This window comes from Thamnophis sirtalis, unplaced genomic scaffold, assembly GCF_051295495.1.
Source record: "Thamnophis sirtalis isolate CommonGarterSnake01/CBP01778 unplaced genomic scaffold, rThaSir2_p1.2 scaffold_12, whole genome shotgun sequence".
Lineage (NCBI taxonomy): Eukaryota > Metazoa > Chordata > Lepidosauria > Squamata > Natricidae > Thamnophis > Thamnophis sirtalis.
In genome coordinates this window covers 66278094-66294966 of record NW_028261392.1, presented here as the reverse complement: position 1 = coordinate 66294966, position 16873 = coordinate 66278094, and the positions used below count along the sequence as shown (strand labels likewise).

Genomic DNA, 16873 nt, shown 5'->3' with positions numbered 1-16873 from the left:
AGTCCTGTGGACTTCAACTCCCAGAATTCCCCCAGCCAGCTATGCTGGCTGGGGGAATTCTGGGAGTTGAAGTCCACAGGACTGAAAGTCGCCAAGGTTGAGAAACACTGCTCTAAGTACCCGGTTCCCATGGCAATCCATCACTTGTACTTTGCGAAATCCTGGGTTTGTATCCTTGACAGCAGATTTGAACAGTTTTTAAGTATTCTTTTTTTTTTCTTCTGAATTATCGGTCCTCTCTTACAATTTTATACCTACGTCAAAAAAGATTTCTGATCGTGGTTTCACAGGAAAGGGAAAATATGACAATTCTGTGCCCTCTTTGTTTTTTAATTACATTATCCTAAGAAGATTGAATCAGGCACCAATTCCCCTACATTCTGTAAGGTTTATTGTTTTGGGTTGTGTGTGTACCATCAAATCAGAATTGACTCCTTATCGCAATAGCAATAGCAATAGCAGTTAGACTTATATACCGCTTCATAGGGCATTCAGCCCTCTCTAAGCGGTTTACAGAGTCAGTATATTGCCCACAACAACAATCCGGGTCCTCATTTTACCCACCTCGGAAGGATGGAAGGCTGAGTCAACCCTGAGCCGGTGAGATTTGAACAGCCGAACTGCAGAACTGCAGTCAGCTGAAGTAGCCTGCAGTGCTGCATTTAACCACTGCACCACCTCTGCTCTTATAACTGCCTGGATAAGGTCCCTCCAGGCGTCTTGGGAAGGTTTTCAGACATGATTTACTGTTGTCTGCTTCCTAGACTGGTCCCAGGTTACCCAACAGGTTTCATGCTTCAGCACGATTAGAACTTGTGGTCTTTCAGGTTCTGGCCTGATGCCTTTACTATTACACCAAACTGAATTTCTAAAGAGTTTATCCTAGGCATATGTACTTCTTGTTCCTCAATTTATTCAATGCTTTTCTGGGTCACATTTAAAACCAAACTTCTGAGAATGTGTTTATTCTTTCTAAATTGTTGAATGTATCTCTCCACTCTTTCACATTAGGAAGCATAATGTTGAGCCTGAATATTTTCACACTTTGCCATGTCTCAAAATGTGATATACGGCTTTCATAGAATATAAAGAAAGCAAACTGGAAGTTCTAATGCTGGATGAATAATGCTATCTGATGTTCTTACAAAAAATCATTCCCACACGGTAAGAGGCAGGATTTCCCTGCTTTAATGCCACGTATTGTATTTAGGTTTTGTACACAATAAACATATTTCTATTTATGAGTGTGCATATCCATAGCCATTATTGTTAAATGTGCTACTGTTTATTACGGACTTGGCCTTCACATTATTAGGTGCACTATACATGGATTGCAGAAATACAGACAATCACTAGATTGCAGTGAAGAGATATAAAACTAATTCTTTCTTGCTCTTTAATGGTCATCCAAATTTTTGCAGCTCAGAAAGGCCTTATTTAATAGAGAGTATCTGAGAGTAGTAAAAAAATCTTGACCATCCATGCAATAAATGAAACTGAAACCTTTGGATTTGATCATCAAGTAAACAAGATAAAAACAAAATAGAAACAATTCTGTGGGTGCTATGATAACTTCCCCTATCTAAAGTATTTGAGGCAATGATGCCCCTTCATTGGCATGAAGATGGGGGTCGAAAGGAAATTAACTTTTACAGCCAGACAGCAAAATCTGGCTGGGCATCTTTGAAGTCATTGAAGGTAAAAGAACGTGATCTCCGTCGAAGAGCCGAGCAGCCTAAAGGTCTGCCATGGAGGATGTCTAAGTAAAGGTTAGACTTCAAGAAGCGCGGATAACTGTCTTGTTCCATCAGGGCATAAATCTTGTTCTGTGCAGCATCAAATGTGTTGAGCGTTGGATGAGCCATATTCTGATTTACAGAGGCTTTGGTATTAAAATCAAGGTTGACCTAGACAAAAAAAGAAGAAAACATTTGATGAAATGGAAGGTTGTTGGATATTCCCAATTTGTCCATATAAGGCAGAGATGCCTAACCTTTTCATCACTGTTTGCTGAAAGTACACGCACACATGCACCCATAATGCATTGCATGCGTGACCCACCGCCCCATGCAGTCGCATGTGACCCCTGCATGCACCCCTCCCCGAGCATGTGTGCGTGATCCCCATGCATGCATCCCACACGTGTGTACAACTCTCCTGCACATCCCACACATGCGTAGGTAACCTCCACGCATGCGCGGCAGACCCAAAAACCAGCTGGCCAGCGGGAGGCACGTGTACATGCGCAGTGGAGCTAAGTTAGGGTGACAACTCGCATGCCTGCAGAGAGGGCTCTGCATGCCACATGTGGCACATGTGTCATAGGTTCACCATCATGGATATAAAGTATTGATTTCTTATCCTATACGTTCTTGAAGAGCATTCGGAGACTTCAGCTTGTCCATAATGCAGCCGCGCGAGCGATCGTGGGTGCACCTCGGTTCACCCACATAACACCTATCCTCCGCGAGCTGCACTGGCTGCCTATCGGTCTTCGGATAGGGCTTCAAGGCGCTAGTCGTCACTTATAAAGCCCTTCATGGTATTGGACCTGGGTACTTGAGAGACCGCCTGCTGCCAATTACCTCCAATAGACCAATTAGATCCCACAGATTAGGCCTCCTCTGAATTCCATCCGCCGGCCAATGCCGACTAGCGACCACCCGGAGGAGAGCCTTCTCTGTGGCTGCTCCGACCCTCTGGAACGAGCTCCCCGTGGAGATTCGAACCCTCACCACCCTCCAGGCCTTCCGCAAAGCCCTTAAAACCTGGCTATTCCGACAGGCCTAGGGCTAATGAGCTTTTGCCCCCTCCCTCGAATGGTATGGCTGTTGTGTGCTTTTTAAATTGTGTATTGTTTTGTTCGTCTTTTTATTCTTTATTTGTACCCCTTCCCTTGACTTGGATTGCGAGCCACCCTGAGTCCCCTTCGGGGAAAAGGGCGGCATATAAATGAAATAAATTCAATTCAATTCAATTCAATTCTTACCCAAGTATTGTAAAGAAATCTGCTACATTCAGATTTTATGAGAAGCATGGTCAAGAAGTGTGATGGGAATATTTTTAGTCTCATCCATGCTGAAGTTTCAATAATGAGTCTTTAGGGAGCATATGTCTCATAGGCTTATGTCAACTGGATATCTATTCGAGAAACCGTAAACACCTGCCTGCAACACCTTGACAAGCTGGGTCTTTGCCTGGGATCACATGGCAGCTGCTGTAACATACTACAGACAAGGGCAACATCTGCATTCTATATGCTCCGAGGCACTTTCTGGAAATCGAATTTAAAGTGCTGAACATTTATATGAGAACAAACAAAACTGAAGGGGGGCACAGTAGCTTTTCAGTGACAAGAAGTGTGTGCTCCAATTTCTTTAATTTTTTTTCCTGAAAATTGAACAGAGCACAGTAAAGCATTGACAATGTTCATCACTTATTTCGTAGGATTTAGAATGGATACCTCTCCAGTTGTACTAATGTTATATTATTTCAAAAGGAGGGTAGAGTTAGTTTTAATCTTTGTCAATATTTGCAAGGAAGAAGAAGAAGAAAGTTTCTTTCTATAACTTAGTTTGTTCAATTTGTATGACCATCACTTGACTGGAATGTTCTAATGGATTGCACAATTCATAATAATCTCCTAGACATAATTTGACATGCTATGTAGATGCTTTCCTTTCTTCAATACATGACACATGATAGACATTTGATAGGTAAGTATAAATAACATCTAAGCCAATGCATGAAGTATATCTGAATATTTATTTACTATTACATGTAATTAATATGCATCCTTAACTCTTGTCTTTTGAACAAATCTGCAATCAATTTCTTTAATCTACTTAAAGCATTGCAGTTATTATTCTGAATACTGTGCTCAAATTGATGATTCATTTTATTCATTTGTCTTATCTGAAATCTTGCCAATGTGTTAGTAATAACTTGCATGTAATAATTGCACCAGTAATTATTGCTTCAGAAGACTGAGGAAGAATAATTCTTATACAGTACAAGTAGCCATAAAAATAGACAGATAAAGTTCTCAGCAAGTGATAGTTTCACTCTTTGTTCCTGTTTCACTTCTGGGATACTCTTGTGGTAGCACGTTCTAAATACTCTTAACCCTTTTCAAAAAGGGATTCATTCCAAATGACATTCTATGGTACAAAACACAAGGCTATTGCAAATTTTCCCAGAAATAAGTTTCAATGTTGAGATTTGGGATAGGGTGGAGGGCGGAGAAGTCAAGAGGACATGGATGTCGTGAACATTACTTTGACATCCTCTCCCTGCAGACAGAATCTTTAAGATTTTAGGAGACCAGTTGTGTTAAGAGAAGTATTTTCACTGTACCTCTTTTGGTGATTCTCTTTCAATGAATGTCTCGTAAATTGTCTTTGCTTTGAGTGGGAGTTGGGAAGCATCTTTGCTTTTCTTATACTCTTCGCATGCCATCCAAAACTCAATGTTCTCTTCACTAAACTCACTTCTCAAAAACTTAATGAATGCATCTAAGCCAGCTACGAAATAAACAACAGGTAATCAAAGGAACAGCAAAGAAAACAGGATGACATTTTCTCACTACCATTTTCAGATGTTTCTGAGTTAATTCTCTCCCTAAATTACACATATATTTTTTTAAAGTTAGTCCTGGAACAATAACTGTGATTTGTATGGTAAAGGATAAGCAAAAATAATGTCCCAGATTTTCACTGTGTGGAGGTTCATTTTGAATACAGTAAATAAGAAAAGTTTTTGGAAGAATCAAAGCTTAATTTGAGAAACTTACAGGCAGCAGTGGGGGGTTTCTAGTATTTTTACTTCTGGTTCACTCGTGGCCACATGCTCACGCGCGCACAATGCTTCTGCGCATGTGCAGAAGAATCCAGGCAGGTGGGCGGAGTCTCCTGCCACTGCTACTACTGGTTCGCCCGATCCGGCTAAACTGGCAGCAACCCATCCCTGACAGGCAGCACCCAGATTAAAAACATATAATTTAAAGACAAACCTTAGATGTAAATTGACTGCCTGTTAATAAATATGGCAGATGACATTCTTCTTCTTCGGGCTGACAAAGTGGTGAAGCTGTGCATTTTTCATATACAGCCTGTTTTCAACAATTTTTAGGGGTTCCTGACAGCATAGTGCTTGAGGAAGTCCAATGTAATAGGTAGTCTGTTTGTAAGTATAAATTCCCATTTAAATATAAGTTCAGGTTAAAGACAGAGGTAGGGAAGAGAACTCTGTCTTAACCTGAGGATTCCCTGTAATAAATATGTCATTTTCTTTCCAATGTACCTCTTGTTTGGTCTAAGAATGGGAAGATTAGACTGTTTAGATCAATGACAATTTCAACTGGATTCATTTATATATTAATTATATATGCATGTTCATTTGTAATTTCAAAAACATCCAGCTTGACATCCAGCTCATATTTATTTCAAAAACATCCAGCTCATTTGTGTGTCTGTGTGTGTGTGTAGATAGATGATAGATAGATAGATAGATAGCTGATAGATAGATAGCAGATAGATAGATAGATAGATAGATAGATAGATAGATAGATAGATAGATAGATAGATAGATAGATAGATGGATGATAGTGGATGATAGATAATTAGTAATTAGTAATTTAATAAATTTATATGCCGCCCAATCCCGTAGGACTCCAGGCAGCTTACAAAAACAAGATAAAAGATAAGAGTTGAAAATAGAAAAAGAGAAACAAATTTAAAAACAACACACCATACATTCTGTCTAGGTGGGGCTGGACCTCGTTCATGAGGTCAACAGCCCCAGGCCTGCTGGAATAGCCAGGTTTTAGTGGCTTTTCGGAAGGCCGGGAGCGTGGGAAGGGTCCGGATCTCTACGGGTAGATCATTCCACAGGGCCGGAGCAGCTACAGAGAAGGCCCTCCCCCGAGGGGCCACCAGCCGGCACTGTGAGATCTTATTGGCCATTGGGAGGTATGTGGCAGGAGGCGGTCTCTCAGATATCCAAGTCCTAAGCCATGTAGGGCTTTAAAGGTGATAACTAGCACCTTGAAGCGCGTTCAGAGACCAATAGGAGTGTGTGTGTGTGTGTGTGTGTGTGTGTGTGTGTGTGTGTGTGTGTGTGTGAGAGAGAGAGAGAGAGAGAGAGAGAGAGAGAGAGAGAGAGAGAGAGAGAGAGAGAGAGAGAGAGAGAGAGAGAGAGAGAGAGGCATTTGATATGCACCATTTATGCTATTGAGTTTAGAATTTCACTACCATCCACAAATATAGTTCAATCTTCACATTAACTATAGATTTGATTGATCTTTGGATACTGGCTCTCGATAATATTTTGACTGCAGGATTTGGTTTCACTTATATTAGTGGATGAGAACCATTTTGGTGCAGTGATGAAGGCACATCAGGCTACAAACTGGGAGACCATTCATTCTAGTCCCACCTTAGGCACGAAGCCAGCTGAGCAACCTTGGGCCAGTCATTCTCTCTCAGCCCTAGGAAGAAGCCAATGGCAGACCACCTCTGAGTAACCTTGCCAAGATAACTGCAGGGACTTGTCCAGGCAGTCTCTGAGAATCAGGCACAATTGAATGGGAGAAAAAAAAAATACAGAAATACTATTTGCAATACTTCATAGACCCCCTAGCTGATCTATCTCAAGAAGAATCTTAGTAAATCTGAAAAATTTATACACACACACACACACACACACACACACACACACACAAACAATGAAAATATATAAATATTGGCAGCAAAATAAAAGAACTGTAAAATGCAAAGAGCTGCTGTGTTGGATCAGGCTAAAGTCTGAAACCATAAATAAAATATCTCCCGATTTCAGTCAAATCTTATCTTACATTTATTTTATTGCTTCTTACCACCAGTTATCAAGCACTTTCATTTTTATTACAATTTATATAATAAAGTTTACTTTATTATAGCGCAGGATACTTGAGTATGTTTTATTACTCTTAATCCAACGCACAGCTGTTTTTTAAATATCTACAGTAATGCTATCCTATAATTTATAGAAAATCTTAATATAAATTACAGACATTGAGCAATATCTTAGAATGGATAAATGGTTTAGAATACAGTGCCTACAAAACCTATATAAAAAGTGCAGAAACACATTTAAAGGGCTCGCATTATAAGTGCCATGGTAAGAAAACTTATGGGAACCTAAACAATTAGTCTTTGTTCAAAGACAGCAATAGCACAAAACCTGGCCATCTTTCTGGAGGTTTCTATTGGCTTGTTTAGTAAAAAGAAATAATATTTTCTTCTCCTCTAATCCAATGGAGTTTATGCATGAAAAGGAAAAAGTAAACATATGTGCTAGTTGTTCCTGGCTATAGTGAGCAGTGCTCATCTCCTTTTCAAGATGTCTCCGTGGTCATGTGGCCGGCATGACTAAATGCCAAAGGTGAACAGAACAGTTCCCTTCCCACCAAAGGTGGTTCCTATTTTTTCTACTTGCATTTTTACATGCTTTCGAACTGTTAGGTTGGCAGAAGCTGGGACAAGTCACGGGGACTCACTCCGTTACACAGCACTAGGGATTTGAACCGCTAAACTGCCGACCTTTCTGATCAACAAGCTCAGCGTCCTAGCCACTGAGCCACCACATGTTTATGTATGTTTATGCATAGATCCTACCAATCCAAACATATGCACATTGCAATGGGCATGCGTCGAGTGTTAACTCAAAAGTTGCTGGTAGTGTATGCTGATTAATTCACTTCCAGTGCTACTTTTTAAAGTCAGGTCTCACCAGGTCACTCAAAACTCTGTCTGAGGCCCAGCAAGGTAGCCTGTAGGCAATGCATATTGAGCTATGGGCCAGCAAAAGATGACTAGACATAGCAATATATAACATTATAAAAATATTAAATAAGCACTAAGGATATATTTAGAAGCTATAGTTTAATATACAGTTACTGAGAATAATTGAAAGCTGCTGTATATCTTTGCTAGGAAGACCTGAAATTTTCAAGTGGAAATGGGAAAGGAAGATGATTGGTCTGTTGACTGATGATGTCATAATCAACAGCCATTTTCATTGAGTGGATTTTTCCCTTAATTGAACTTTAAAATTGTTTGACTTTTTGTTTCCTTTTCAATGGTATATACTCAACTTTGGATTAAAAACATCAAATAATTTTTGTTTGTAATATTGACATCCTAAATCACAATTGATAGGAATACCCAGAAGTTCCTATCCAAGTTAATAGTCACAAGTTCCATTACATAATTGTTCATTGTGCATTACATCAGTGTTTCTCAACCTTGGCAACTTGAAGATGTCTGGACTTCAACTCCCAGAATTCCCCAGCCAGCATTCGCTGGCTGGGGAATTCTGGGAGTTGAAGTCCGGACATCTTCAAGTTGCCAAGGTTGAGAAACACTGCATTACATAACATATTTAACATTAGTCTTTAAGGATTAATAAAATACCCACTTCTTCCTTGAATAATTTTCTCCACTACTGAAGCTTCAATACTTCTAAGCTTTTATGGTAGCGATCAAAATTCAAGGCCATTTTATACAGCAGTCTGGCAGTCAAACTTAATAGACTTCTTCCCTTTACACATGGTTAATCCTTCATCGCAGAAGAATAATGAAAATATATTTTGCATGAAACAGCCTTGCTTCTGAGATGTTGGAACTGTAATGGAACATAATGCTAGTTGAAAACATCAACACCAACCTTTGTGAGAAATCAGCTGGTCAAAAGATTCAGCCCATTTTTTCACAGATTCAGGGGACTCACTGCACAAGACAAAAACAGAGGCGTCACCTGTTGGGTAGATACTTGCAGATTTTCTTAATATATTTTATCTCTGGTTGATTTCAGTCTGTCGTGTTTCTCATGGTACTGAGTAAGGATTTCTTAGAGGGGGGAAAAAAGCTTCAAAAAGCTCCTGGTCTGATTTCGCTGATGTTTTTCCTATTAAATTATGAAAATAATCAATGTATTGAAAGGAAGTGCTGCCTTCTGAGTCATTTTATTGTACACCCTTAATTTTTTTTAAATACGTAAATGCATGTTTGACACCTTTGTTCTTTCAAAATAAATAAATAACCGAAAGAGGCTGTTTTGTTTGTGGTGCGTCAATGATCTTTGAAACGGTTCTGTACATAGAAGCTTGGGAAGGAAAGAGAATTGTTCACACTGAGATGTGGTTTAGAAGACTGCCGAAGAGACTGCGACCACAGGGGCTATTTTTAACATTACACAGGAAGCTTTATGGCATTCAGAAAGAAGGATACCATAGCAGTGGTGCCGGGGCATAAGCCCACCATTTCTTTACAGCAACTTAATGACTTTTTCACCAAATGCCATGCTGTTTTGGAAGGGCTTATATTTAATTTAGGAGACAAGAAAGAAGGTTTCTTTTCTTTTCTTTTTAAGCCAGCTATGTCAAATTGTCCAGAGTGGTCACTGGTCTTTGACCTTGTAGCTCACCGAAAGGTACAAGGTCAAAGACCAGTAGTAGCACACTGAACACTCTCAACCATTCTTCTGCTAAAAAGTTTGGAAAGTGACCTTTTCAAGCACGTTCTGGGCTTCTTTCACAAGCAGTTGAGAAAGTTTGATTTTAGATAGATCGTAATATGCAGTGCAGCCCTGGAGAAGTGTGCAAAATGAATTAATTTAGAGGGAAATTCATTTGCAGGGGGAAACAAATAATGAGGAAATAAAGACAATAGCAGACAGGCTTGGTAACCTAGCTGAGACGGAACAAATTACCATTTGCAAAGTCAGTGGGCAGCTGGATTTGCTTCACTACTGCATAACTTGTTTAACAACTGCACGGATTCACTTAACAACCGTAGCAAAAAAAAAAACCCCTCATAAAATCAGGTAAGATTCCCTTAACAATTGCTTTACTTAGCCACGAAAATTCTCATCCCAATTATGGTTGAAAGTGGAGGACTATGTCTTTTCAAACAGAAATCAGAAGTCAAGTCACAAATATTTATTCCACTGAAGTGGAAACTAGTCTTCAGAATGTCAGTGAACCTATAGCTGAGAACATACACACACACAAAAAGAAGACTTCATAATGATATATACACTGAGAAAAAGAGTATGTGACAATTGAAAAACGTTAATATATTAAGGCAATGTTTCTTTCAACTACCAGAACTCCCCAGCTGGTATACTGGGTGGAAAATGCTATGAGTTGAAGTCTTAAGGAAATTGATATTAAAATTGATATTGAAAATGTCTAACACTTAACCATTTTTACAAAGTTCACATCAAGAAAGAAAGAAACAGCACGCAAGATGTCACAAAACCATACCAAGTAACAGAGCAAAAAAGGATTGTGGGAAGATGTGGTCCCTGCAAAAAATAACTCTTAAAAAAAGCAAAAAGCCTTGTAAGAATTCTATTAGGAATTTCAAAAATTCTGTGAGATCTCATAAACAGCATCATAGATGCACGAATCTGTGTTTGAGGGGCCATCACTGAGCTGCACAATGGTGCAAAGGAACTGAGAAATGTTCCTTGATCTTTATCAAAACGTGGTGATGAACCATCATATTAGTACTATACTGACACCTCCCCTCCACTTCCCCTCAAATGTTTCAATTCTTTAAGAGGGTTTTTTTTTGCTTGCAAGTTCCTTTAGCATTTGGGGGTGGGGTTTTTGAATATCTTTCACTGTAGTAAATAAAGTTGGGAGTTGAAAGTTTAATGTTAAAGTTTAAAGTTTAATGAATTTATATGCCGCCCAATCCCGAAGGACTCTGGGCATCTTACATCAAAACAACACTAAAAGAATACAAAAAATTTAAAATAGAGAGAAAAAGCAGGTTGAAAGACACATCATGCACTCAGTCTTAATGGGGGCTGGACCTCATTCATGAGGTCAACAGCCCCAGGCCTGCCGGAATAGCCAGGTCTTAGTAGACTTTCGGAAGGCCAATACATCTTAAAATTACTAAGGTTGAGAAAACGCTGATTGACAATGATGCCAAAATCAAAACAAGCCTGTAAGATAGGCATGCAATAGATGTGCTGAATTAAATACGACTGCTTCTTTAGGGCACTCTTCTTAATTATATATTTCGCTAATTTCCAACACAAGTCTCACCTTGATGCTTTTGTTAGTTGTTCAAATTTGTCAAAATTCATATTTGGGTGCAATTCAGATTTATGCAAGAGACTTAGCCGGTTCCTTTTTTCGAGAGATCTACAAGAAAATGAAAGTTACTGCAGTAATATTTTTCAAACATTTCTCTCTTGCCAGCTCAGAGTGCTCTGCAAAGCTCATGGCTTCCTTTTCACAAATGATTCCATAAACGTTGATGCTATTTTCCCATTTGCAGGAGAGAAGAATAGGTGGCGCAGTGGTTAAAAGCAGCACTGCAGGCTACTGCTAGATCAGCAGGTCAGCGGTTCAAATCTCACCGGCTCAGGGTTGACTCAGCCTTCCATCCTTCCGAGGTGGGTAAAATGAGGACCCAGATTGTTGGGGGCAATATGCTGACTCTCTGTAAACCGCTTAGAGAGGCCTGAAAGGCCTATGAAGCGGTATATAAGTCTACTGCTATTGCTATTGCTATTTCTCACTTACACCTCTGAATATTTTTACATACCGAATCATCTGCAAAGGGTAAATGAACATCTTTTCATGTTGCTAGTCTATCGCATTTACTTTTAGGACAAGACCAGTAGGGACTTGAGGGGGGGGGGGGGAGGAATAGGCTTAATCTTAGTGAAGCCAGGCTGAGATCAGGAGCTTCTGATACAAAAGAGGAAATTCAGTAGCTGAAATGATTAAAACGAAACACGTTTCATGATGCATTCAAATTTCATTGAATGCATTAGCTAGTGTATCGCTGCCACAGAAAGTGCTGCTTTCTTTGATAATATCAAACGATGCGAAGGGGCTGATGATATGGTATAATAATGGCTCTCCTTTCCTCTGTTCTGATTCCTTGCTTGCTCTATCATAGGATTTGTACAAGTAGATGCTATCACCTCAAGAGACAAGAACAAAATGGAAGTGGAGCATTCAGCCAAACTACTCATCCATTAAAACTAGCATTAGAACTTATTTTTTCTTGCACCACTATTTTCTTTTTTATGCTTTGAAGTTTTCTTGACAAGGTTTTTCAAAAGTGGTTTGTGATTGCCTACTTTGAAAAGAAGGTGATTGGCCCATAGTCATCCAGCTGGCTTCAGAGTTAAGGAGGGACTAGAACTCATAGTTTGATGTTTAACCGTAGCTCTCTTGCACCCATATTACTTGTATTGTGTTTTAGTTACTATAATGAATATAGAAAAAGAGGATTAGTGTATGCATAGGCGTATACATCTTTTTATGGATAAAACATCTGGCATCTGAGTGGCCTCCTTAACCTACAAAAAGGATAGGGGAAAAAAAAGCTAAACCTCAGTTACATTTAATCTGATGACATTTAATCTAATTTTCAAGCATTTCAGTATTTCATCCTTCTCTTTCATCATAAATAGCAAAGTTTTCTGGAGACCACAGCCAAAGTTTTGAGAGTTGAATACAGGCTGTGTATTGAATTGGTACAGCCTGGTTCTCCCCAAATATAACCATGCAGCTTGAAAATTCGAGGCATTGTATCCAAAGCTTCTAGATGGCATCAAATCTTGCTTATTTGTTTAACAAACTTATATGGCTGTCTATCTAAGCAATGGAACAATGAACAGTGGATAAAAATACAATGTATATTAAAATTCAATTTATCAAGGTGTTTGTAAAAAAATTCTTGCTCACATAGTACATGCACAATGCTGGGTCTCACTAATAATCTAGTCCCAATACCGGGGGTGGGGGGTGCCAAGAGCCGAGGTGGCACAGTGGGTAGAGTGCAGCACTGCAGGCCACTTCAGCTGACTCCTAGTTCAGCAGTTCAGTGGTTCAAATCTCACCGGCTCAAGGTTGACTCAGCCTTCCATCCTTTCGAGGTGGGTGAAATGAGGACCCAGACTGTGGGGGCGATATGCTGACTCTGTAAACCGCTTAGAGAGGGCTGAAAGCCCTATGAAGCGGTATATAAGTCTAACTGCTATTGCTATATTCATGGCTTCCTTGAAGGCTGGCAGGTCAGGATTATATCTGGGGGAGGAAGGAAACTGATCTATAACAAGGAACAAAGAGACAGCCTTGATGGAAATATTCACAAGCTGTTACAAAAAGAAAAAAAAAAGACAGTTATAGGAAGAGACTCAAGCTGGCTCTTCCCTGAATCAGTAAGATATAAGTGAGAGGAAAATCACAACATGTCCATAGAGTATATCTCATTGAAGGTTAGTTTTAGTCTAGGACCTGTGGTGGCACATTGGTTAGAATGCAGTATAGCAGGCCACCTCTTCCCACAGCTTAGAGTTCAATTGTGATCAGCTCAAGGTTGACTCAGCCTTCCATTTTTCCAAGGTTGGTAAAATGACCCAGATTGTTGGGGCCATTATGCTAACACTGTAAAGCTTTGAGAGAGTGCTATAAAGCACTATGGAATGATGCTATGGCTATTGCTGTTTTGTGGAGTTTGTTTCCTGATGTGGACAATCTCCAAAGGCTGCAAATGGCAGAGAAGGGACACTTTGTAGGTTGTATCAGTGACACTGGTCACCCAGGAGATCCAGAACATGGCAACCTGACCATCTGGATAGACCACCAAAGATAGGCAAACGTATAAGTGTTTAGGAAAACAATTAGCTTCATGTACATAATATCCAACGTAACACTTTACAAACTAAATTTTTTAAAAATAATCTAAGAACTTAGAAATTTTGTAAGTATGCAATCAATATTCATTATTTGCATCACAGCCTAGCATAGCAACATGACTAAGGTTTTGTGTGTGTGTTTTTTCCCCCCCCAAGTATTATTGCTAAACATCACAAAGCTGACATTTGTCTATTACTTTGCATGTTTGGTTTCTTTGTATTTATTCAAATCATCATACATATAAACAAGAAACCACTTCCTCACTTTCCAGTATTAAAGATATGAGTGTTGCTGTTTACATAACCAAAACGTACCAGCTATCAGTTGTGCCCAGTACGGAAGTGTTAACAGGCTTGCAGGAAATCCAAAATTTGCAAGTGTGCAAATACTTAAAGGGGAAAAAAAAAAATAACTAAAAGAGAATCGGTATGATGATATCATGAGGCCTGAATATGTGCCCCAGGCATGGAATAACGAAAAACTACTGGAATCTTGAAAATATAACATTTGCATTGCAATGATACTGCAGGTTTCATTTGCCACTCTGTGCTGACATTCTTAACAAGGATGATGTTGGCATACCCTTTCAATGTGAGTAGCCACACACAAGCAAACCTTGGTTAAACTCCAAGGCCCTGCTGCAAATGACCATTTTTTCTCTCTCTCTTTGACTGGATCTGTGATCACAAAATCCAGCCAAGAGGAGTAGTTCTTGGTTGCAAACTTTAGAAATGTTGCGCTGCCAGTGTTCACAGCGTGAGAAAGGGAGCAAGTGGTCAAACCATTGGATCCCGTCCAGAAAGGAACAGGGCATCCCCATACAATAAAATAGCAATAGCAATAGCAGTTAGACTTATATACCGCTTCATAGGGCTTTCAGCCCTCTCTAAGCGGTTTACAGAGTCAGCATATTGCCCCCAACAACAATCCGGATCCTCATTTTACCCACTTCGGAAGGATGGAAGGCTGAGTCAACCCTGAGCCGGTGAGATTTGAACAGCCGAACTGCAGAACTGCAGTCAGCTGAAGTAGCCTGCAGTGCTGCACTCTAACCACTGTGCCACCTCGGCTCGGCTTTCTTGGCATGCAAGGAAACATAACCATGTATTGGGTTTAGGTACTTGGGGGAAAAAAACAATGTTCAATTGTCATGCGGGATTTCAGAGCAGCACTTAAAGAAAACCAAACAGTATTGGAGGATATTAAATTAAATTAATTAAATTAAATTATTTCTTAATTGTGCTTCAAAGAACTGGCCCTTCAATAAGCAGAAGTAATGTGTTTTCCCCTTTATACATTTTCCCAGTATTGTTGGCATTCTGAAAGGAGACCAATGTTCTGAGATAGGATTCTTTAGCAAATATGTATAACTGAAGTTAAACTTCATCAAGACAGGGAATGTTGTTTTCTGCTTAAAGGACACATTGATTTGAGTTGATAACTACTTCTTTTGACTCTTAGCAATGTTAACATCCACATAATTTATTTTTTATTTTGGGAGAGGGGATGCTTTTGAAATCTGTCCTCTTTTGACTGTAGGTGTGTGGACAGGTACTTAGTCTTGATCAGCCCTGATACCAGATCTTACAATAGCTTTGTACATAGAGCTTTAGTTCTGATTATGAATTAGCTAAACATCTTTCATTTTTACTTCAAAAGGAGGAACGCATATCTCCATATACAGAATTCTGATCTTAGTCATTGGGAACTGTTTAAACTGTTACTTCGTTGTTTTATTTTGCTTTTCATCAGAGAGAGATACTTTATAGAACAACTTCTGAGACAACTAACTGAATTGCTTGGCTCTGCTTTGAAAAACAAAACATGGTTCTTTTTTCTTTCATATTTCTATTTAAACATTTTATACTCTGCCAGGGTCACGCTGTTGGAGTTGGGAACCTACACAAACATTCGAAATGCACAAATAAATTTCGGATTTTAACAGAGCTTTTCAGGAGTATGCTCTTTCTGTGGATTGGGAAATCCCTTCTCCCCCCCCCAAAAAATATCCTAAAATATGCATATATTTGCAACGGTTTTCACTTCATGCTACGTATTTGGCCAAATGTGCACCAGTTTGTGCATTTATCAACATTTGTTACCTGCAATAAAAATTAGTAATTTTTGCAAGACTGCAGGCTCCTCACTACATCTTGATTTATTGGGTGGGGAGGGGTAAGGATTGAATAAAACCTGCATTGAAACAAGAACATGCTCTTATCTCCCCTGTAGCTGCGAAAGGCTCAATGGAATTTATTCCCTCTCTCACAATTTCTTCTCCGTTCTTTGAACTCTAGGTCAGCCCTTGTTGCCTCTTAGACTTCTGGCCTTCCCTCTTCTTCTTTTCAAAGCTCTGCCCTGCATGCTATTTTCTGCCCTGAGTAGCGGATTGCAATCTGGACTCAGGTCCTTTTGGGCTTTTCCACACTGAGCAAGAAAGTTTAAAAAAAGAAAAGAAAAAGGTAATGAACAGTGGAAACCAAACCCCCCAGTCTCTTACCTGTTTCCTGTGTTTGGCTTTGCCCCTTCTCTATTCAAGGATTTCATGATCTTGCAGAGCGTTTTCACTCTTGATGCCGAGTTGAGTTGAGGGGATAAAACCAGCGGGTTCTCCATTTTGCACTCTGCCGGATTAGATCTCCCTCCGATCTTCCTTCGGTTGTTGAACTTTAATAAATCCTCAAGGACCGGATTGCTCCTTGTGATGTTGCACTTACTTTGAAACTATTTGGCCTGGGTTATTCAATTGGTAGGACGTTCTCCTGCACTGCAGTCCCAGCTGCTGTGATAATCAGCACACGTGGCCTTTTAGAGAAGTTCTCTTTTGTTTTTCCCCACCCAGAAGTCATTTCTTCAAAAGAGAGAGATTAGAAAAAAGGGCTTATGTTTTGCAAGTTGGAAAGATAAACATAGGCCTTCCCCCAACTTGTGGTTGTAGCTTGTGGTTAGCAGATATGAATGCGATATTTGGTCAAACAAGATGGCCTTTAGCACACTACACTCAGAACTAAACAAAACCAGCCCCACAGAGCAGCAAGGGGGGAAATTGATATGGTTTCCTCTTATTACAGTTTTTTTTTCCAAACGGGACTTAAAATAGCTTAAAGGGCTGCAAGTAGCTGTCCAGTTGGGCCCTGATGAAAAAGACAGTGATGTTAA

General features: G+C 39.6%; 1 protein-coding gene across 1 annotated transcript; it reads right to left on the bottom strand.

The window, feature by feature from the left end:
* Positions 1–691: 691 nt before the first annotated feature.
* On the bottom strand, positions 692–16509 carry RGS18 (regulator of G protein signaling 18). The gene is made up of 5 exons (XM_087726215.1): positions 16215–16509; positions 11102–11200; positions 8707–8768; positions 4357–4523; positions 692–1907 (listed from the first exon to the last, which is right to left on the bottom strand). Exons 1-5 carry the CDS (start codon positions 16328–16330, stop codon positions 1650–1652), a joined length of 702 nt encoding a protein of 233 aa, XP_087582341.1. The 5' UTR covers positions 16331–16509; the 3' UTR covers positions 692–1649.
* Between the last annotated feature and the right edge of the window lie 364 nt (positions 16510–16873).

Excerpts from the sequence above, each read along its gene's own strand:
- RGS18 (XM_087726215.1), bottom strand. The coding sequence starts at position 16,330 with ATGGAGAACCCGCTGGTTTTATCCCCTCAACTCAACTCGGCATCAAGA. Across the intron at positions 8,769-11,101 it reads CAACTAACAAAAGCATCAAG|TGAGTCCCCTGAATCTGTGA; the intron begins GTGAGACTTGTG and ends TGTCTTGTGCAG. Across the intron at positions 1,908-4,356 it reads AAAGAGAATCACCAAAAGAG|GTCAACCTTGATTTTAATAC; the intron begins GTACAGTGAAAA and ends TTTTTTGTCTAG.